Genomic DNA, 21,662 nt, shown 5'->3' with positions numbered 1-21,662 from the left:
GATGATCTGATATATAGTTTGCAAGTCTCACTCCTCCAGATCTGCATGTTTCAATTCCACCATGAGCATCAGATTAAAGACAAATACTTTCCCGAACTTTCCAAGCAATCGTCCCTAATCGGTGAGCCTGAATGACGTCACAAAGACCTGTTCTGGGTCACAACAAGTTGTTACAATGTCATATCGACTCTCCCTCCTGCTTTCATTTCATGAGTTCTTATAGGCCTCCTGTCTACAAACTCATTTTAGGGTTTCCCTTTCTAGAAACAGTCTATCTTACAGCTCAGGGCTCTGTGGTCTCTCATTTCTTTCTGATCTCACTTGTTCTTGCTTTGGGGTTGTTCCTGCCTTTTCATTTCCATTTTCCTACCTTGACGTTCGCAGCATGACCAGGCGCTGGTTCAGTACTCGCCTATCAGCAGTTCTACTTCAATGCCGTCTGCAAACCATCCTGTGTTCAGGCCACTGAATCGTCCATCGTCCTTTGTTCCGGTGGCGTCTGTCCAAATGCATCCCAGGTTCCACCAACAGCTGGTCTCACTGGTCCAAATGCAAACACATTCATTGAAATTATAATCTTAATCACCAACTTTTCCTTGTTTTAAATTGTCTGTTTTCTGTTTTTCAGATCCAAAGACCAGTTGGTTGGTGAATCCTCCATCCTTTGAGTTCCTTTCTTTTGGGACAGACTCCTCCCATGGAAGCCTGCAGGATCTGTGCAGGTGTTAAGGATTCCCAAACAATGTTCCACAGAATGGGACTGAAATAAATGGATTTCTCATGAGGAGGTAGACTCCGATTCACATCAGGCAGACAGACACAGTGGTTACACATGTGGACAACAAACATGTATCTGTTGAATAGAGGTTAAAATGTCACATTCCTTCTCTCGCTGTTATGTTTTGTTGACAAGGGTAACAACTCCTTGAGTGTCAAATATTTGTGCGCTAACTTCTTTAGGGTCAGGGGTCAAGACACAGAGACATAGATTACTAAATAGAATAGAACTAAAACTTAAAGTACTATATAACTATCAAATCCTAATGAAATATAGTTATCTGGTGTTAAAACCACCTAACATGCGCCTGTACCACAGACTTTACTTCCTTATATGTTCCAATAAGTAACTTTTAAGATTTAATAAAGTGAGAATAGACAAACAGCAGGGGGAGCACTAACACTATTAATATAAGAGTATTGCACCTTTACTTATCATCTATAATAATTAAATCACTAATAATAATTACTATTGTTAATGTCACTTGTAATAAAAATCTAATGGGTAGATATAAATGGTACAATATATAAACAATATAAATATATTTAAGATAAATGAATGCAAGAAAAATACAATGTTTAAATCAGAATAATAAATAGTATAATTTTTTAAGGAGCACCTTAAGCTTGAGAAAGAAATACATGTTAATAATTCATAATGTATTATTATATTTTTTTATGAAATGTTTATATACTTCCATTTATAAATATGGAAAAATAAACTTGAATACAAAATACAAACATTGTTTTATGACACATATTTGATGAAGGCGCCAGTGTTTTAGTTTGTCAGTGATTCAATAACACTTTCACTGGTCTGCATAATTCATGAGGTTTAGATACATTGGCATACCAGAGGAATGTTGTGCGTTTGTGTGTCTGTTGTGTTGTTTGAGCTGGTCAGACAGTCGGACTAAGTCTGAGTCTGTAAAGCTATCAGCCAATATTAATGTACTAATGAATGAGTGTGTGTGTGTGTGTGTGTGTGATGGTTAGATTAAAAGCTTAGTTTTGTTGTGGGCTACCAGGACCATGTGTGTGTGTGTGTTTGTGTGTGTGTTTGTGTGTGTGTGTGGAGGGTATTAAGACACCAAGCCTATTAGTAATTTAATTCAGTGATAGATTTAACATCAAAACTCTCCAAACTGTACAATGTAAAAGAACAACCACTATGGAGAGAAACAAAGATTATAATGCCAAATGAGAAGAATTGAAACATGCACTTGAAACCACACCACAAATCCTTTATATAGAGGCTCAGTTTAACAAACACATTTCTGGAGCATTTAAATCATATTTTCATACATTTTAATTTGGATAAACAGATTTCTGCACTAATTTACTGCATTGTCAACATTAAATATTCATGAAAATGGTACTTAAGAGCTAGAAATGCAGCTTGAGCACCGATTCATTTGGGAGTCGTGCTAAATATCTTTTTTCATGTAAATTTAACCAGGATAAGATGATACAGAGTATTCCAAAAGCTGATTTAAGCAAATGAGTGAGTATTCTTAGTTGATGTCTGTGTAATCAGCCTTTTCAGTTTAACAACACATTTTAAAGGAATACAAAACCAGAACCAAATATTTCTACAACAAGAGTACAGCAAAGAAAAAAACAAATCAATATAATCAATTAATATATTTTTCCTTTAAAGAGACATTTAAATTACACTGTGATTATATTTATGCCATCATGTACAAAAAGCTAGATCATATCTTAATATTGAACAGAGATGATTTACAGGCAAAACTAACTCACTAAACAAAACCCATTGTCTGGAAAGTTCCTTCAAACAGAGCAACTGCATTTTTTAAAAACTTGCATTAAATCAAATAATTCCACTGTCTTCTATTGAATGAAACCTTAGCCCTCATATTCTATTTCAATCCATAGTTTTGTCTCTCTATGATGAGACATGTCAAATGTGAAACACCTCCCTCCTCGGGACAGTGTTGGAATTGCAGGTGCCGATCGTGCGCTGTCTACAATGTAATGAATAGTAATGTAATGATTTTCAGCCAAAGTTAGGAGGGCCACAAATGAGCGCCCCCTGCTGGTATGTAAAATAAAAACCTCTGTTACAAAACTTTGACTATTCTGTTTTATTTTGAAGTGGAGGAACAGACACAGGGGTGTGAAGCAGATCATGAGGGTAAACCAGTGGGGGATTCTCTGAGCGGCTTGGTATGTGGGGCTTTGGGCTCTGCCGTGTCTAAAACTATGTGAAATATGTGCTTGTGCAGGGCCGGTGACATGCTTGGTAAACAGCAGTCAGCAGTACATTTTAATCTTCTCAACAAAAGCAGTAGAATCCACACAATTTGCATTTATTTGTGTAAAGACCCACAAGAAGAACAAGCAGGGAGTGAACATGACCAACGTCCGGACAGGAAGCTCACATCTGAACGACACAGGTGAAACACTTCTGTGGATTTCATGAGAACAAGCTGTACATAATGAGTGTGCATAAGCAGAGGAAGTCACTCTGAATGTGTGATTACCTCATCCGTCCAATCTGCTTTCATAAGTCAAATGACTAAGAACGTGTTGAATGGGAATTATTGTTACTTCAATGTTCTGGTCACTGTCTTTGATAAACGCTGTCACATGACTCACTGAGGACACAGGCTGCTATTGACCGTGTGTTTGTGTGTGTGTGTGTGTGTGTGTGTGTACATGTGTGCGCGTTTTCATTTTACACTACAAGTCCATTGACGACCTTAAATGTTCTGGAGAAACCGGTGACTTGAGTTCAGATTTGTGATTTTAGCTGAATGTGTCTTTCGTGGAGATTTTGAAGCAAAATAATTTGTGGGAGCTTTTGTGTTATTCCCTTTTCTATGTAAATGTATGTCCGCTTGTGCATTTGTATTCATGTACCATGTGGACACGGGGTGACGTCAGCCAACTGGACACCCAGGTAGTCTGAAGGCATCTGGTACAGGACTGTCCAGTTTACAGATAATTTTATATATCCCTTTCTTCCAGCAGGGGTCGCTGTCCCTCCCAGTCCAAATGGCTGAGTAGAACTCCCTCAGAGCGATTTCTGACACCTCAATAAACCTCTCTGGCACCTGGAGAGACGAATATGAATGTTAACCATTAAATCGACCTAGGGTCTGCAGAAATAGCTCAGTACGTCCTGACCAAAGCCTTATGCACATTGTTCCCTCTGCCTCTCTGTGTGTGAATGTACACAGTTTACTGTATAACATGGAGCCAGCACTGGGATGAACTTACCCCAAGGAATTCATCACCATCACCACAGCTCCCTCACACAGTGAAAATACAGCCCTAAGCTCAAAATGTCAGAGACGTTCTGCATCAGACCAACCAAGGCTGTGTAATGGATGTATGTGTGCTGGTTGTGTAAGTAAATGTATAGAAATACAACATTGATCATCAAGCACGACCTTGTGGTTTGTCTGCATTGACAATACACTGCTCAGACACTGTGCCATGAAGAGGCAAGGTCTCCAAACCATGAAAATGTCAAATAAAAGCACTTTGACTGTATTTACATGCATTAAAGCATCAGCCCAAGGTCTATTTATAGTTAGAAAAGATACTTGAAAGCCTCGGCACCACAGTGAAAAACATCAAGCCTCCTCACCTGATAGACGTTGCTTTTGTTGTAGTGCATGTTCAGGATGCGGTAAAGCTCCGTGTCCCGGCCCACGTGCAGCTGATTCTCTCTGCCCAGATGAGCTGTGCCCTCCCTGGGTGGAACAAAACAAGGATAGTCCATTTGGCACAAGTATGATTACCCACCAAACATAGTAGACATATAACATCATTCAAAATCATGAGTCATTTGCTAGTTCGGCCGAATCAAGTGATGAGTCCCGCTTCAAAAATCAGGGTACTGATTGAAGTTTCCACACAAACCAGTTGCCAGGTGGAACTCACCGGGAGAGAGCCTCACGGACGGCTTGACGCGCAAACCGTTCCATTTGGATGTAGAAGAACTCTCTGAAGTTGCTGAACCACTTGATCATCTGGGAGGTCACACAGCGGTTAAACTAGGAGAGACGGAGGGGGGAACCCAGTGGGTGAACAGATGACATCATTCAGCATTTGCAAAGATAGATCACGGGTGATCCTTTGCAAGTTCCTCTCAGTCCCTTTGGTACATTTCTCCAAACAATGCGTACCTGCAAAAGAGTCACCTGCTCAAAATCCTTAGTTTATCTCTCAAAAGTAAATATTTACATCAATGAATGTTTGAATGATGGAGGACACGGTTGTCCTCCTAAATTTTGGACCGCACCCTTGGACAACACGGTCCTTGGCCTCATTTACCTCTTCCTCTGTCTTCCCTCCTCACCTTTCCACCCCTAAGTCTCACTCCTCTTCTTCTTCTTCCCGCCTGTTGACCCTGTTCATTCCTGTTCTGCCATTGTCAGGCATTGTAACTCTCATTGTAAGTCTGATCTGAGAAGTTCAAAGTTCAAAAGTCCAAAGCTGAGATGAACCAATGGGAAGCGTACCAAAGCGACTGAGAAAAATTATGAAAAAAATTGTGTCAGTGGGTAAAATCTGGATCCAGGAAGACTCACACACACGGGATCCTAGCAGTGGCCTATATAGACACACACACACACACACACACACACACACACACACACACACACACACACACACACACACACACACACACACACACACACACACACACCTTGACATCAGGGAAGTAGGTCTTGAGTGTGTTGGAGCTGGGATAGCGTGTGTAGAAGAACATGAGCTTGGCTTTCTTCAGATGGCAGGGAGACAAACCCTCCTGGGTGTACAGAGGCTGGTTAAGGAGATACACACACTTAAACACACACTTACTCACACACACACAGTTTCATGCCATGCTGCCGAAAAGGATATTCCCCCAGGTGGCAGGTACATCTCTCCTCCATCCATCCCTCCTCCTCTTATCCCCCCGTCGCCCCTCATCCCTCTCTCTCTCTCTCTGTTGCCGTGGGTGTGGCGGGTGAGCGAGGGATCCAGGTGGCCGAGCAGGGGCAGCGGGGGGAAGGAGGGGTGAGAGGAGGCGTGAGGCGGGAACTCCAAAAAGGGGTCGGAGTTCAAGTAGTCCTTGCGAGAGGCGGAGAGGTGAGGGAGCTGCGAGTGGTGGAGGGAGCGAGAGAAGAGCTGCTGCATGGAGTAGTGCAAGAGCGGAAGAGGGAGAGGTGGAGGAGGAGGGTGAGGGAAGGAGGAGGAGGAGGTGGAAGAAGAGGAGGAGGAGGGGTGGAAGGAGGAGGGTTCTTTGGGTTGGGGAGGGGGAGGCAAGAGGGGAGGATGGGAAAGGGGAGGAGGGCGAGGTAGAGAGGGATGATGGAGGGAGAGGTTAGGGTGTGAGGGAGCCAGGTGTGTAGAGAGAGGCGGCCCGAGCAGCGGGTGAACCTTTCGTATGTCAGGTGACCTTTGGACCAACGGGGTCGCGAGGTCGGATGATTCCGGACGATGAGGCAGGACGCCGCCGTTGCTCATCTTTTGGAGCTGCCTCTCTCTCTCTCCGTCATGGCCGCCCATCCGCTCGTCCTTGTTGCCCCTCTTCTCCTCTCCCCGCTCTCTCATCAGCAGTCCCATCCACACTCCCTTGTCCATCCTTCCGTCATTTCCCGCGTCCGACGGGAGGAAGGAGATGGAGGCGGGAGGAGAGGAAGGAGCGAAGTCTGTGGCCTCGGTGTAAAAGCGGAGGACTCTGTCGATGACCCGGGCCACGGCGCTGCCCAGCTCCAGCTTCAGCGCCTGGGCGAACTTCTGCCCTCCCTCTTCCCCCTCGTCTCCTCCTCCTCCTCCTTCCATCTCCCCGTCCCACTCTCCTCTCACCAGCCCCCCGCAGCCCAGCCACAGCTCTGCGGTCTCCATTCCGACGTCCAGCTGCAGCGCTCTTCGTCTTCCTGTCTCCGCTCCCTCTTCTCTATCTTTTTGCTTCTCTTCTCTTTGCTTGTGGAAGTTGTCAAATGAGGCGTTGGAGAGAAAGGAGAAAGACTCCTTCTCTATCTCTACGCCATCGATGTCCTCGTCGTAGATCCCTTCTGCCACGTCCACCTCCTCTATATTCCCCACATTTCCGTCTCCCCCGTCCACTCCTCCTCTGCTTATATGCCTCCTCTTCTTCTCTTCCTCTGCCAAGTGTTTCTCCCCAAAGGCCCTCCATACTTTCTCCTGTAGGGCTTGAAGTCTTTCTCTCGCCTCCTCCAGCTGCTCTTTCAACTCTTCTCTCTCTTTCCTCCTCCCCTCCCTCCCCTTCTCGTGCCTCCTGCTCCCGTCCGCTCTCTCTGCCTCCCTCCGCCGGCTCTCCAGTTTCATCCTCTTCACCCTGAAAACGTCTTGGTTCCAGTCCGCTGCCAGGGCGACCTCACTGTGCTTCTTCTTAACGCCCAGTAAGCCATCATCTTCCTCCCTCACTCCTTCCCTGCCTTCTTCTACCCCTTGCTCCACCTGTGCGTCCCTCTTCCCCCCTCTGTCTTCTTCAATATTTCTGTTGTGTCTGTGCACACTTAGGTTGGGGTTGTGCGTACTGACTTGTCCTCCAATCGCCCTCGGAGTTCCGCCTGACTGCAGGAAGTGGTGGATGAGGGGGAAGCCAGGAGGTCTAAAGGTAGAAGGAGGATGGACTTCATTGGACTGGGGAACTCCAGCTAGATCAGCAGCGCAGTGAGGTGGGGCAAAGGCATGCATCTGAGAGGCGGAGGAGTCATCAAAGAGGTCTGTTGGAGAATCCATCACTGAAGAGACACAGACAGGAAGACAAAGACTGAAAGACACCCAGAGTCCCTTCAAAAACGTTGCAAATATGTCTAAATAAACATTTTCTACACTCAAGAGAAACGTTTAACTCCTTCATTGTTCTCGCCAATTGTTGCATTGTCTAATAACTACGTTAAATGAGTTTAATGTCTGGTTGAATGTCATTCTGCGGCAGGATCCTAAAGTGTTAATGATCCATCATCACACATCACAGGAATGTAGAAGCTTATGCATGCAGCCCCCTTTACCCGATTGGGAAGTTAAATTACCTAAACGGTTCAAACTGTTGTTCAAAGTTGTTCCTCCATGACCTCCCAATATGTCATATGAGGAAATAGCACACAGCAGCAATGAGCCAACCCCAATGGAGGAGAGAGAGAGAGAGAGAGAGAGAGAGAGGGTGTCAGTGCAGGTCAGCAGGGTGTGTGCGGGTGGGTTAACATCTGGCTCATGATCTTTGTCACGTATCAACCTCCTCTCTTCATGTGATCCTTCCTGTGGTTGCTTGTTAGGACGTTGACAGAGATCATCACAAGCTCAAGGGTTTGGCTGGAAATGGCCTCTTCATGCCTTTCACCTTTAGATTTTATTTTGAATTGTTTGCCTAAAATCTCTACATTATATTGTAAAAACTTTACAAAGCCGCTTGGAAGATAGTGAACATTCATTGTATTTTACTGCGATCTGTTAAATCAAGATTAAAAACACACGTCCCTGTTCCTTTTCCCTCTTCCTCTCAACTACACCCCTCTCCCGTTTTCCTTCCTCTCTGTTCCTCTTTGCTGTTCCCCCTTTCCTCTCTTCCTCTCCTCTATCTGTTATCAGTTCGGGCAGCTTGTTAAGCACTGTTTGATCAGAGTGTTTACTGTCAAACACACACGCGCACGCACACATACACACAGTCGCACAAAGGCAAAAGAGGCTTGAGAGAGGGCTAACAATGGTCAATGATCCTTGGGGAGTGAAATGGAGTGAGGTGTGTGTGTGTGTGTGTGTGTGTGTGTGTGTGTGTGTGTGTGTGTGTGTGTGTGTACACACTGGTCCTGCCTACTTAGCTTCGATAACACCCCCTAATCCACTTCAGATGGATACACTGCCACTCACACACATATTGTGTTTTTTGTTTTCTTTTTAATGTAGCACAATAGTAGACAGATACAGATTAGAGGGATAGATAGATAGATAGATAGATAGATAGATAGATAGATAGATAGATAGATGAGTGTCCCCTGGTGCAACATGAAGACAATAATCCCACTATAAATAGCTAAATATCAATTATTCAAATGCCCGCTTCTCTCTACTATAATACAGCCCAGATGGCAGGCCAGCCAATGCGCTTATATCAGGGACAGATTAGCTTCAAAGCCAGCAGAAAGCTGCACAAATATGAGCAATGAAAATTAAAGCTATTACAGTCAAACTACTTAATACTAAATTTGGCACAGACCGTTTACTGAATAATGTCATATTGCTTGCGTTTTTAAATTCAGAAATTCAGATTGCATTGTTATATGGAGTAATATTTCACATCTTGTTTCTAAACATTGTATGCCTGTGAGGACACCACACAGTTGGTAAACATCTAACCTATATTAGTCAGCAAATATTGTTAAGTATAAATATTGGTCTGTTCTATATCACAGTGTATCAAGCAAAATGCATTTAACTTTGAATGTTAACAAATTAGGGTGAAACGGGTACCATACGACACCATCTAAATGTTACATATCGGATATAATAAATGTATTAAATGTTTTTTCCCTGTAGATGTGACACAAGTTAATATAAGTGAGAAACATTTGGTATCTCCCTTTTGAACCCTGCGCGTGCTGCTGCCTGGGACACATCTGCCGGTTGCAGCCCGCGCGAGCAATCTGACGTCTCTGACGCACGAGCTGTCATTGTGTCGCCGTGCGCGCGCGCCTTGTGGTGGTGGTGGTGGTGGTGGCGCGTGCGTCCATTTGCTAATTGGCAGCAGCGGACTCGTGTCGCAGTATGGAAGCGGGTTAGCGCGCGCACACCGGGGGGTTTGTTCGCGTATGTCGGGACTGTAAAGTAAAGTTTGACGTCAACTCACTCAGACACGGTGAAGAGGCTCCCGCGCGGGCCCCGTTTGCCGGTGGAGGAAGCTTCCCGTTTCCCGGTGGCCGTTCCTCGGTGGACCGTGTTCAGCTGGCACCGGACATCAGTGCGGAGATAAAGCAACCGTCCAGCGTCGGGTCTCGGTCTATTTCCCGGCTCCCCTTCTCTCTTTCCGGTTTCCTTTGCTTTTCCTCGCTGTCACTCTCGCTTGTCGTCCTTCTCCTCTTCTTCACTCCTGTGGTGTGTGTATGTGTGTGTGTTATCGCTCGTCCGATTCTCTCTCTAATCTGTCACTGCCTGGCATCATCCTCGCGCTCTGCTCCTGGTATGGAGGGGCGCGCGGTGGGCGGGCGGGCGAGCTCGAGAGCTGTCCACTTGACGGCCCGGTCCCTCCCATGTTGGCATGACCCCCGACACACACACACTCACACTGACACACACACACACACACTAGCAGTTTTTCCACACTTGGGTTTTTGTTGACTATGACATAGTCAAAGGTACCAGAAGCAGAACTGACCGTGTTTTTAACATTTTACTTAGGATGACATCATAGTAGAAAATAAAGGAATATCAAACACCTATCACTGATTTGGACACTTTGCTGTTGATGGTTACAGGAAAACAAAAGAATACAATGTAGATTGTGTATCTAGGATTGATATGGAAGTAAAAAGTGTTATGAAGTCGTATACATTGGAATAGTAAACACTTTATGCCAGTTTCTGTCTCAAGTTTTTGAGCCAAGTATCACTTTTGAGTAACTTCCTATATTAGATTAGCACAGTAGCGAGTCATTGTTGTGTTTTCTGCCTCGGGGTACCCGTAGCTGTGTCTCAAGACACAATGTTTTGAGACGCTCAAAGTTTTGCACGGGTGTAATGAAGAACAATGAACAATACCAGGGCTCACTGTGCTGCCATTACCTCCACCTGAGTTGATGTGAAAAAGAGGTGGAAAAAAGGCTTAAATACTCATTTAGTAACAGTTTCTGTGAACATTTTCAGGAAACGTTAACCTTGTGGAGCAATTTGCTACCTGTTGCTTGGAATATTGCTCATGTAAACCTGCCACACGACGTCTTTCTCATCATGACACAGGAGCAGTTTCCTTCCCCTTCGCGTCTTCTTCCTGTCATCTATCCATCCACTGCACCGCCCCAAAAGCCTCCAAATTTACCTTGTTCTCTTGTTTTCGCCGTTTTTGTCGCTTACTATCTCTTCCTTTCTCTGCTTCTGATCAAAAGTGGTTATAGGCACTGACTGAAAGGTCGCAGTTGTTATGGAAACGAGGCTGGTAACAAAAGCTGGACACATGGGTGCAGAGAGGGGAGAGAAGGTAGAAAGAGAGGGGGATGTTTGAATAAACATAAACACAGAGAGAGGAGGAAAAGGGAGAAAGTGAGAGAGGTCTGTATAAATAAAAACATATATGCAGAGGGAGAGGAGAGCCAGGTCACCAAATGATGGCTCCATCCATCTGCAATAACAAATAACAAAAGATAATGTCGGGCTTTTGTCGTTCTAGGAAGGCGGGCAGCCAATGCAGGTGTGTGTGTGTGTGTGTGTGTGTGTGTGTGTGTGTGTGTGCGTGTGTCCATGTGGAGTGGCAGAATGCAATTGATAGATAATACATGGATCTGCCGCATAAGCTAGAGAATACTAAAATCCACAAATTGTTCACAGAAAGCTCTACAAAAGCCTGTGTGTGTGTGTGTGTGTGTTAAAGCAAGTGCGGGAACGTCATTTCTCTAAGGGGTCGAATTATGTTAAACACTCAGCCCAACATCAAACAAATTCTCTCTCTCTCCCTCTCACACACACGCACACACGCACACACACACACACACACGCATGCACACACACAGCAGTAGACACATGTAGGTGCCAGCCATATAAATAGGGCATCCCAGAGTGAGAGAGAGATATAAAGAGAAAGGGACTGACACAGGCGGGGGGATGCAAATAGGTGAAAAAAGAGCTCATAGATTCAAAGGGGAGACAGAGGGGATGGGGTGAGGAAAGAGAGGATGAGGAGAGAGGAAAAAGCCAGAGGAGAGAGGGCAAAAACAGAAGGGGGTGAGGTTGGATGGATAGATATGAGGATCAATACACAGCATAAAGTGTATGTTAATTGATTTATTCAGACAGAGACAGAGGGAAACTGTGGCAACTGTGGGGGAAATGGATGAGAGACAAAAAAGACAGCAGAGAGGTGGAGGGAGAGACGGACAGAGTGGAGAGGGGAAGGATGGAGGACAGATAGAATAATGGAACGTCGTTGCTGCGGGACGCTCGCGGCAACAGTGTCATGAGGAGACACTGAGACAGGCAGCAGATGTCGAGACAGACAGAGGCCAGGACAGAGAGTGAGACAGAGTGAGACAGGGACTTCATGAGTGTGTTTATGTGTGTGTGTGTGTGTGTGTCAGAGAGAGAGAGAGACAGAAGTGTACTCAAATAGCTAAGGGCAAGGTGACAGAGAGACAAACGGACAGAGAGGGATAACAAGCTCATGGGGGGAGTGTGTGTGTGTGTGTGTGTGTGTGTGTGCGTGTGTGTGTGTGTGTGTGTGTGTGTGTGTGTGTGTGAGAAAAAGACAAACTATGACAGAGGGATGGAGGAAGTTGAGGGAACAAAACTGTGCGTGTCTGTGTGTGTTTGTGTGTGTGTGTATGTGTGAACGGTTAAAGGTGTGAAAGTGTGTTATGTGACTTAATGATGACCCACTGGGCATGTAGGTCATAACGGTTTGTGTGTCAAAACCATGACTGCATGCCTCTACGAATCCATCTGTACGTGTGTGTGTGTTTGTCTGTGTGTGTGTGTGTGTGTGTGTGTGTGTGTGTGTGTGTGTGTGTGTGTGTGTGTGTGTGTGTGAGAACTCATTACATATGGAAAACGGGTCTCAGCATGTGTCTAAGTGTGTGTTAGGTCAGAGGTTGAAGAAGCAGTTTTTTTTAGGCGAGAGGATGACAAGACATCGACCACAAACACACACACACACAAACACACACCCCATGATTTCTGTTTCACATTTTCAAACACACTCAAGCGATGCTCACACACCAACAGCTGCCCTTCATGTCACATATGCACACATAATGCACCATGTATGGCACTGAATTATGCTCATACACACACACACACACACACACACACACACACACACACACACACATACCTCTCTTTTGATCTCTTGAAAACACACACACGCACGCACGCACATACACACACACAGGAAGCTATTATGCTCTCAGGCTGGAGTGTTTTGATGGTATAATTGCAGTGACCAGTGAGGAGAGTGAGGCAGAGGGAGGGATGGAAAGAGAGATGGGATGGAGTGAGAGAAAGAGAGGAGAGTGCTGACACTCTCAGCATGCTAATGTTGTGAGGCTCCGACCCCCCTCCCCTCCATCTCATCCCTCCCTCCATCTCTTTGTTTCTCTATCTTTCTCCCACTCTGTTCCTCTCATCCTCTGCGTTTCACAGGTGCAGTGCTTGAGCGAGAGAGACGGATGGAAAGGTAGAGCGATGAGAGGAAGAGAGGCATATTTATAAAAAGATGGAGCAATGTTATCGCTCCCCTGTCTCATCCCTCCATCCTCTTCAAGCTTCTCAAAACAAAGCAGATGACAAAAGACAAAAAAAGAGGTTTTGGGGGGGCTGAAAATAGAGGAAGAGGGAGGGTCAGTTTTCCATCCTTTCAACAATAGAGGGATGATCTCTGCTTATCCTTTAATCACATCCCTCCTTTTTTCCTCTCCTCCATCCCCTCTGCCATCGCTCACGCTCAACGACCCCTCTCACTCTCATCTGGAAAGCTAGTGAAAGACAAACAACAGCCTTTTCCTCCCATCGGTCGCTCTCTTTTGTCATCTCTCCGTCCGTTTGCCCTTCCATCCTCCCTCCATCCCAGATTCTGCTCTGTGACGCTGAGCTCAATCGCTCCTCTTGTTCCTCCATTTCCCCTCAATCTCAGTTGATCAGGCCCTATAGTCAGGTTTGAAAATGAACCTTTAAAATGGAGATACGTCTGATTCTTAAAGATATTATCTTTATCACAATTTTATCTAAATTCTATGTGAATGTACATATAGAATGTTTACACTTTATACTGATTCTGTAACCACCATGTGATGGAGGTGTGTATGGTTTGGTTCAATTGACAACAAAGGAATGGTCAGTCTGGAGCGAGGAAGACTGCCTCATGAGAGGGAAATTCGGGAAAAGACAAAGGGGGAAGGGTAGAAAAACCAAACAAGAACAAAACGTATGTTATCACGTTTCAACTACAAATATCAAACGTATCGGTCATCATCAGTAAATTGTCAATAAGGTTTTACTTCCAAAACTAATAGCTTCATTGTTTAGAATTTCCATATGGAGGTCATAGTCCCAAACCTATAATATGACTGATCAGCTTCCAGTCCACCTGTAAAGTGTAGTTTAGCTTCGCACATTAGAAAACATTCATGGCAGCAGTGGGATTTGAACCCACGCCTCCAAAGAGACTGGAGCCTTAATCCAGCGCCTTAGACCGCTCGGCCATGCTACCATACATGTCATACATAAACAGTACAAAACTAGTTGGACGGATGGCGGATAGCCTGATGTTGTAAAATAGTTACCTTTCACTCCGATGTCCAACGTGAACCTTTTAACTTTACACTTTGCTGCTGCATCGGTTTGTAAATAGAATTACTAGAAGTTGTTTTGCATTCAGTTGAATTCATTATAATTTGATCTGATTTCCAGGTGGAGCAAACACAAATGCTTCACCGCAACCATGTTATACAATAGCGCCCCCTGGAGGCATTGTTTCATAACTGCAATCCTGCAATCACCTGTTGAGAACTGAGGTTGTCGGGCAGATTATGTTTATAGACCCGAGGTTGAACTTGTTACATTTATATACAGGTTTAGTTGAGTTTAGGTTGTGAGTTCCACCTCAGATTGTCAGAGCACATCAAGTACAGCCACACATCTTCTAAGCTTAACTTAAAAATCAAATTTATTCACAAATAATCACTTGTGCAAAATGCAAATGACTGATATACAAACATATTATTCATTAAGAGAAACGTTAAGAATGAAGGGAGAGAATTGAAGAGACAGCAAGAGGGAGAGAGAGAGGACATTTATACACATTCATCAATTAACATTAACCATATTTTAATTCAGCATTCCAGTTATCTTGATTTGGTAAATGGCACATCTGAACACCAAAGGCAGCTCAAATAACAGTCTGAAGTGGAGTGTGTGTCAGATGAGTGTGTGTACGTGTGCCTTTTTAACCTGAATGAGATTACCTTCAGAGTGTGTGTGTGTGTGTGTGTGTGTGTGTACATCTATGGGTTCTGTGCTTGTGTGTGTGTGGGTGAGGAGTGCCTGTCCACTAACAGCTCTGCATGCTTCAGATACTGGGCTGTCCGTCTCATCACCGACTCCCTTCGCACTGGATCAGTGTCTCCTGGAACAGACAGACAAACAGACGAGGTTCTCAAACTGTGGCACTGGGAGCACAAACAAACAAACAAACCAAATACAGCAGAGAATCAAAACAAAGGGAGAGTGTATTACATGTATTAGTGAACATGTTAACTATCTTCTCCATGAAAAAACATTTTTGGCAGCGGTGGGATTTGAACCCACGCCTCCGAAGAGACTGGAGCCTTAATCCAGCGCCTTAGACCGCTCGGCCACGCTACCACATGACACCACACACACTCTCAGACAAATCAGCCTGCTAAGAATAGATCTGAACATTGCCGGCACGTCAGAGGTCAACGATTACGCAAAATGGACTTTGTTCTACTTAATACAGTTTATGTCAACATCATGGTAACATGAGAGAGCTCAGTCTGTGGAGTATTAAGAGAACAATCATGTGAGTGCATGTCATGGGACTTGTTCTTTGGAATTCTACTGCATTTTGAAAAATCTCTGGCATCTTAAAAACATTACTGGCAGCGGTGGGATTTGAACCCACGCCTCCGAAGAGACTGGAGCCTTAATCCAGCGCCTTAGACCGCTCGGCCACGCTACCACATGACAGCAAACAACACATGCTGCCATCTAAAACAGCTTTGTATTGATTTTACATCAACGTCACATTTGCTTTGGTGTGTGTGTGTCAGCCTAAATGTTCTAATAGAGAACTAATCTGAGTGCCTTTTCTCCACCTTTCCCCTGTACACCTTCATCCTGGTCTGTCTTTCTCACCCTGGACTCCAGTGATCAGTAGATCCACTGCCGCCCGGTATCCCAGGATGGCAGAACTGAATTCTCCCACTTTCTCTTTTGCCACGGCGTCTCTGAGCTCATTGGCTGCTTGAGTCAAATAGGCCGCCTCCCCTCCGCCCAGATTGGCTAAAGGTAGGGAGAACAATTCTGAGTGGTCAGTGGCGGAACTGGAACCGTCTGAAACAGAGAGGAAGAAGAGTGGGAAGAAGAACAAAAAGAAGAGAAGAGACAGTGAGGACGTTGTAAAGGAATTAGAGCAGCAGCTGTATCATATGTTGTTTAAATTCACTTTCACCTTGCATGTAGCAGGGATCAAAGACAGCCAGGTCGTTATTGGACAGCGGAGGAGGACCTTCCTCTCTTGTGAGCGGCTCTTGCTCCACGGCAACAGAGTCAAACAGTGAGTCAAATTCTTCCTGTGACTCCTGGGATTGAAGCTTTCTCTCTGGAGACGCGTCAGGAGACGGAACTGGAGGGGAAGAAGGGAACGAGGATTGGATGACGTCACTTAACATGTGGTTGCTCTCCGTGACATGTAGAGCAACCGAAACAATCACCGTATAATCACACAAATGAGGTCAACACTTGTCTTCCTCTCCATTCTTCCTCTGTTACCTAGATCCGTTTCACTTAGCGCTTCCGTTTCTTGTTCTTCTCTCGGAGAGCCCATCTCATTGTAAGCCTCAGCCGCCACCTCGGGCTCGCCCAGCTCCATGCCCAGGTTGCAGCCCAAGTCCTGGGGTAAAGTGGGAGCCTCCCTGCCTTCCTCCTCTTCAGCGCCCTCGCAGTCTGAGGCCCGCCGCTTCGGGAGGGGGATGAGCGGGGGAGGCAGAGTGCTGCCAGAGGACAGAGGGGAGGGATCCAAAGGTCTTATGACCTCCCCGCTCTGGGGGATGTGAGAGAGAGGAGAGGAAGAAAAGGGGGAAAGATGAAACAGGAACGGAGCAGAAACAAGAGACAGAAGAAACGTAAGGTTGTATCCATTTCTGTTTCTATCCATTGCACTTGGAATATGTAGATATGTTTCTCACTCTAAAGAAGTCCTTGAGCTGTGGGCTGTTGTAGAGAGCAGGGATGCTGGTAGTAAACAGAAGCATGGCCTCTGCAGCCATCCTCCTCTCCTCAATCACAGCCTCATCAAACCGGCCTGAAACACAAATAAGGAGACAGGATTGAACAGTCAAATATTAGTATAAGTACAGAAGCCAGCCAGGGTGTAAATGTACAAAAATAACAAATGAGAGGAAGTGAAGATGTGCACCTCTTCTCTTAACTGAGTCAGTGTACATGACCGGTCTCTTCATGCCTCTGTTTTTGGAGCTTTATGATGTCTTAAAGGCACCTATGTATACAAATATAGTGATTCAGGTTCCTGTCTGTTCTGCTGGTTCAGCCCCCACAAACATTGTTTACGTTATGTAATGTGTCGAAGGAAATGACTTAACAGACCAACTGTCTTAGTGAGGAGGAAGAGTGGCCACAAAAAGCTTGGCCAACGCTTTGAACAAAAGCGAGTTAACAGTAACAGACAGAGATCACGTCTGCTTTTCAATTGGTGTCACTCAAGGACACAGACCCGTAACCTGCACGGGAATCGAACCCGCGAACTTGGCGTCCGACCTACCATCTTCAGTGGACAGACAGAGGATAATAAGAACATGTTTGGCCTTCGTACCAAAAAGCTGTGCACGTGGGAAGTGTGGAAACTCCTCCTCGCGTCTGAAGAGGTTCCTGTGTGTGTAGGCCAGCTCCCCGTGGAGCTTCTTGAGCTCTGAGAACCTCCTCCACCCCACCACCTCCTTCACATCTTCTGGGTGGCGCTTGGACACAAACTGCAAGCCACAGGAGGGAAAAGGGAGGTTTATGAACTCATTACATACACGTTCACGACTACTGGGACGTCCTGGGGGAATGTTGGGCTTCTTCTTTACATGTTCTGTGTGTAAAGTGCCTCCGGATAACGTTTGTTGAGATTTAGAGCTTTGTATCAATAAAGTTCAATTGAATACTATTACACAGACCCGCTCTCTTTCCCCATTACAGAAGACTGTGTGTGTGTGTGTGTGTGTGTGTGTGTGTGTGTGTGTGTGTGTGTGTGTGTGTGTGTGTGTGTGTGTGTGTGTGTATTAGTGCTCATGAATGGGATCACAAGTTCTCTCTTCCCCTTGAGCTCACATATTTTCTGCAGTATGTACAATTGCCAAGGCGTGTCAGGGACTTTGCAGCGTAGTGGTAAAAGTCTATATGTGTAAATTAATGGCGGTATAAAACAATAACGTGGCGACTTGTGCCAAACAGACAAAGTAAAGTGGGTAAACAAGACAGAAAATTAGCTTAAACGACAGACAACACGTATTACAGCTAGCAGAGACAGAACGCAGACCGACCCTTGCTGTCACTTTGTACTCCGTGTGTCCTTTCTCGTGTGTCCGTGGGTCCGTGACCGTGAAGAAGCGATAATATTCCTCTTTAGGCTTCCGAGACATGGTGGTGTCGACGCCGGCGGACGGGGAGCGAGCTTCGGCCGAATGAACCGAACCGTCTGCGCTCTATTATGATTCCAACTCCGCGCACGCGCTTCCTGCTTCGTGACGTCGCTGCTGCGTGCTAACGTAAGAGCGTGGATGAAGTTTACTGTAAGACGCTGTAAAATACTTTAGGGGGCGCTGTTGGTCTACGTTTTTCAAGTGAAGCGTTACTTACTCGGAAAATAGTGCAAAAAGACTCAATTAAACACAAAAATAGCAACAACGCCAAGGTTGTTGTTGTTTTTGTAACACAGTTTGCATTTTAATTCAAATGACTTCTTGTGCTGTAAACTGTTTATTCTTAAAGGGTTTATCAAGGCTGTAGCTCCTGTAGTCAGCAGCACCTTAGTAATTTTTATATTTAACATTGAAGGGAAATGAGGCAAGTGTTTAATTGAGGGTAGTCTGTTCTGTTTGTTTAAAGACATAAATGGTGGAGTCAGTTTTAGATTTGTGGAAGAGGTATCGTATTGTAGCTTCTTTTACAAACATTTCACGACATTATTGTGTGTACTTATTATGTTGAACTTAGTATCTGCATGCACTCTTGCACGTTTTCTGTATTGCACTAGTTTGGTGATTTCTCGTTCTAGTTTCATTCTGCACTGTACTGTAACTGTTGCACAGCAATTTCCCTCGGGATAATAAACTTTCATCTTATCTTATCTTATCTTATCTTATGAATACTTGAATGTGGCGAAATGTCAAATGTGTGAGGGGGGGCATGAAGCAGTGGAGGAAAGGAGCAAAGATAAGATTTATGATTTTGAGGCATTATTATACGCAAGAGTCATGTGTTCCTCTGGCTGGCTGTGAAATGCACTGTTTGAAATTCTCCTCACAGATGAGATAGGTGGCGTACTTACATAACATGGGGCCATTGGTTCCCACAGGGGTGGTGGGGGGTGGGCAGGGCAAGGTATCAGGTTTCAAGGTTTCAGACTGGATTTCCCACTTGTGTTTTACTGTCTGTGTAGATAACAATGGCAAGATGCAACTTGTGGATTATTTTTGTTTGGAAACACATGATCTAAAATGTCTGCATCCTTATGAACAGATGAACTGTTGTTGTCACTATGAATAAGGTATAACTGTGGTGAACAAATGAAGAGATGAAGAGAATAGGAGTTGCCTAGCTGCCCAGTATGCAGTGCAATCATTTAGAGTGAGAGCGAGGGAGGGACAGTGGGGGAGAGAGAGAGAGGGGGAGAGGGAGAGAGAGAGAGAGAGGGAGAGGGAGAGGGAGAGAGAGAGGGAGCTTTCAACAGTCTTTTCTTTGTACCACCACCAGAGAAAATTAGGGCACATATTGTGGTGAGAAAGAGAATGTACGCAGACAGAATGACAAAGGGAAGAAGAAGGGGGAGGCAGAGAGTGTGTATAAATTGTAAATATTGCAAATACAAAGCGAATATGAAAGAATAAACAACTACAAAAATACATAATCAAAGTTCCTATCGTGTGTATCCATATTGTATGTATGTGTGTGTGTGTGTGTGTGTGTATGTGTGTGTGTTTGTGTGTGTGTGTGTGTGTAGTGTTCTACATGGCAAAAAGCATTTCGACACTGCAAAGCATATCTAGCAATAATCCATACATGTTTGTTATTGATTTCATGTTTATGGGGCAGTCAAGGGCAGTTCAGAGGTCAACCTGGGAATTAGAGGTTTAATTTAGGTGATGTTCTCCCAGTTTATCATCCTAGGCGGAGTCTTTGTCGATGTGTTTCAGTCTAAACATCGAGACTGCAGAGATCCTGAAACAATGGCATGAAAGCACAGGGGAAACTGGTCTAAACTGGTCCAGGTCAGCTCTGCTCTCCCTTCTCTCTCTGATCGAGCGCACGCTGTCTGGCAAAATAAACTCTCCTAGACGGGGATCAGGCGGGGGTTTATGGTGGGCCTCTCTACACTGCAGCACCATTTTCAGAACAATAAGTCGAACAGGAATGTCTCCACAGTATTGTCAAGGAATTGTGCCTGTTTGGATGTTCATCGGTTTAACATGTAGGATTCAAACACGTATGCAACAGCTGACCCATCTCAAAATCTGTGTCAGATATGCAGATAAGTCAAAGGGTTACTTCATCTGGTGATGAAGACTATGGACACTCTTGGAGGGGATGATGGTGTTAAATAGAGGGTTCAGTTTCTTCATTTTTACGCTGAACCACCACACACATTGTTTTCACAACTTTAGATACTGAGTCAAACCGGTCGCTGGTGCTGTAGAAAGTGTGTGTGTGTGAGTGCGTGTGTGTGAGATTTGTATGACATGAAGGAGCTTTAATAGGGGGAAATTAGCTCTAAAGAGCAAACACACACACACACACACGCAGAAGCACTCAGAAACTCATTCATACGCAGACAGCATTTTGTGTAACTGAGCTGTTACCATTTTTAGCTCTGGCCTTCATGTGCTCTAAATTTTAATCCAAATTTTGCTGCACTCACAACTCATAAACATGTTTACACGTGCCGGCCCCAACTGTCCCACCCCCGTCCCCTCACTTCATTTCCTATACTACCTCCCACTTTTTTGACCACACCTCCTTCAGCTCATGTCCTCATTCAAGCACCCTGGCACCTCTCTCTCACCCTTTCCTCTCTAAACACGGCCCCTGTCCTTTCATTCAATCTCAGTTAGAAATAAGCCTGACGAATATTCTCAGACAAACAACACTGAAAATGATTGCACTCCTTTATCTTTCCACTTTGCTCCGCACCACCGACACGTTTCCTTCCAGGAACGAAATGCAAAGTGTGTTTATGAGAGCCAGCAGACAGCAGCTCCATTACAGCTGGATGCAGCTGAAAACAGACACACACGTGATCCCCTGCCACACATTAAACCAGAAACAGATGGTGTGTGTTTGAGCTTGTGTAACAGCGAGGTAGAGAGCGACCTTTAATGAGTGCACGTGCATCTGTTTGTAGGCAGTTTTGATGAAAGCACCAGCACATTTTCTGTTCTAAAATGGCTTCTAAACGTTGGTTTGAGGCCCATGTTTCAGTCATTGGTGGATTAAGATTGTGAAAACATGTTTGTCATGATTTTTGGTCACAGGTGAATTTTTAGTGTGTGGTTCTGAACTTGCATTGTCTCACTGAGAGTAAAAATATCTACATTTTCTTTGACTGAACAACAAAATGAATGGCCTAAATGAGTGTAGAACATGTCTGATCACGTTCCTTTAAAAAACGACTCCAGGAGTATTGTATTCAGGTCTAACCTCAACAATGCAATTCACACAACAAACAGGCACAGTCAGATC

General features: G+C 44.9%; 2 protein-coding genes and 3 non-coding genes across 5 annotated transcripts; all 5 read right to left on the bottom strand.

Annotated features, from left to right (window-relative positions):
- Positions 1–1,919: 1,919 nt before the first annotated feature.
- prox3 (prospero homeobox 3) lies at positions 1,920–9,923 on the bottom strand. Its single transcript, XM_076165908.1, has 6 exons — positions 9,611–9,923; positions 5,659–7,508; positions 5,462–5,569; positions 4,693–4,805; positions 4,397–4,502; positions 1,920–3,857 (listed from the first exon to the last, which is right to left on the bottom strand). Coding segments are annotated over exons 1-6 (2,352 nt in total). The 5' UTR covers positions 9,612–9,923; the 3' UTR covers positions 1,920–3,683.
- A 4,167-nt stretch (positions 9,924–14,090) lies between these two features.
- Positions 14,091–14,172, bottom strand: trnal-aag (transfer RNA leucine (anticodon AAG)). Its single transcript has one exon. It is a non-coding gene; the product is annotated as a tRNA-Leu (tRNA).
- A 628-nt stretch (positions 14,173–14,800) lies between these two features.
- Positions 14,801–18,445, bottom strand: snx15 (sorting nexin 15). The gene is made up of 7 exons (XM_076165800.1): positions 18,248–18,445; positions 17,536–17,692; positions 16,892–17,007; positions 16,476–16,746; positions 16,156–16,329; positions 15,840–16,037; positions 14,801–15,087 (listed from the first exon to the last, which is right to left on the bottom strand). The coding sequence occupies exons 1-7, from the start codon at positions 18,344–18,346 to the stop codon at positions 14,966–14,968; spliced, it is 1,137 nt and encodes a 378-aa protein (XP_076021915.1). The 5' UTR covers positions 18,347–18,445; the 3' UTR covers positions 14,801–14,965.
- On the bottom strand, positions 15,245–15,326 carry trnal-aag (transfer RNA leucine (anticodon AAG)). The gene has a single exon. It is a non-coding gene; the product is annotated as a tRNA-Leu (tRNA).
- Positions 15,582–15,663, bottom strand: trnal-aag (transfer RNA leucine (anticodon AAG)). Its single transcript has one exon. It is a non-coding gene; the product is annotated as a tRNA-Leu (tRNA).
- Positions 18,446–21,662: the final 3,217 nt, after the last annotated feature.

The sequence above is a fragment of the Genypterus blacodes genome, unplaced genomic scaffold, assembly GCF_046128005.1.
Source record: "Genypterus blacodes isolate CSIRO-AG114 ecotype Tasmania unplaced genomic scaffold, CSIRO-AGI_Gbla_v1 ptg000152l_1, whole genome shotgun sequence".
NCBI lineage: Eukaryota > Metazoa > Chordata > Actinopteri > Ophidiiformes > Ophidiidae > Genypterus > Genypterus blacodes.
Note: the sequence above shows the minus strand (reverse complement) of the source record. Positions and strands in the feature narration are given on the sequence as shown.

Excerpts from the sequence above, each read along its gene's own strand:
- prox3 (XM_076165908.1), bottom strand. Across the intron at positions 4,806-5,461 it reads CCTACTTCCCTGATGTCAAG|TTTAACCGCTGTGTGACCTC; the intron begins GTGTGTGTGTGT and ends CGTCTCTCCTAG. Across the intron at positions 3,858-4,396 it reads ACAAAAGCAACGTCTATCAG|GTGCCAGAGAGGTTTATTGA; the intron begins GTGAGGAGGCTT and ends TCGTCTCTCCAG.
- snx15 (XM_076165800.1), bottom strand. The coding sequence starts at position 18,346 with ATGTCTCGGAAGCCTAAAGAGGAATATTATCGCTTCTTCACGGTCACG. Across the intron at positions 16,747-16,891 it reads AGCTCAAGGACTTCTTTAGA|AGCGGGGAGGTCATAAGACC; the intron begins GTGAGAAACATA and ends CACATCCCCCAG. Across the intron at positions 15,088-15,839 it reads ACTGATCACTGGAGTCCAGG|GAGACACTGATCCAGTGCGA; the intron begins GTGAGAAAGACA and ends TGTCTGTTCCAG.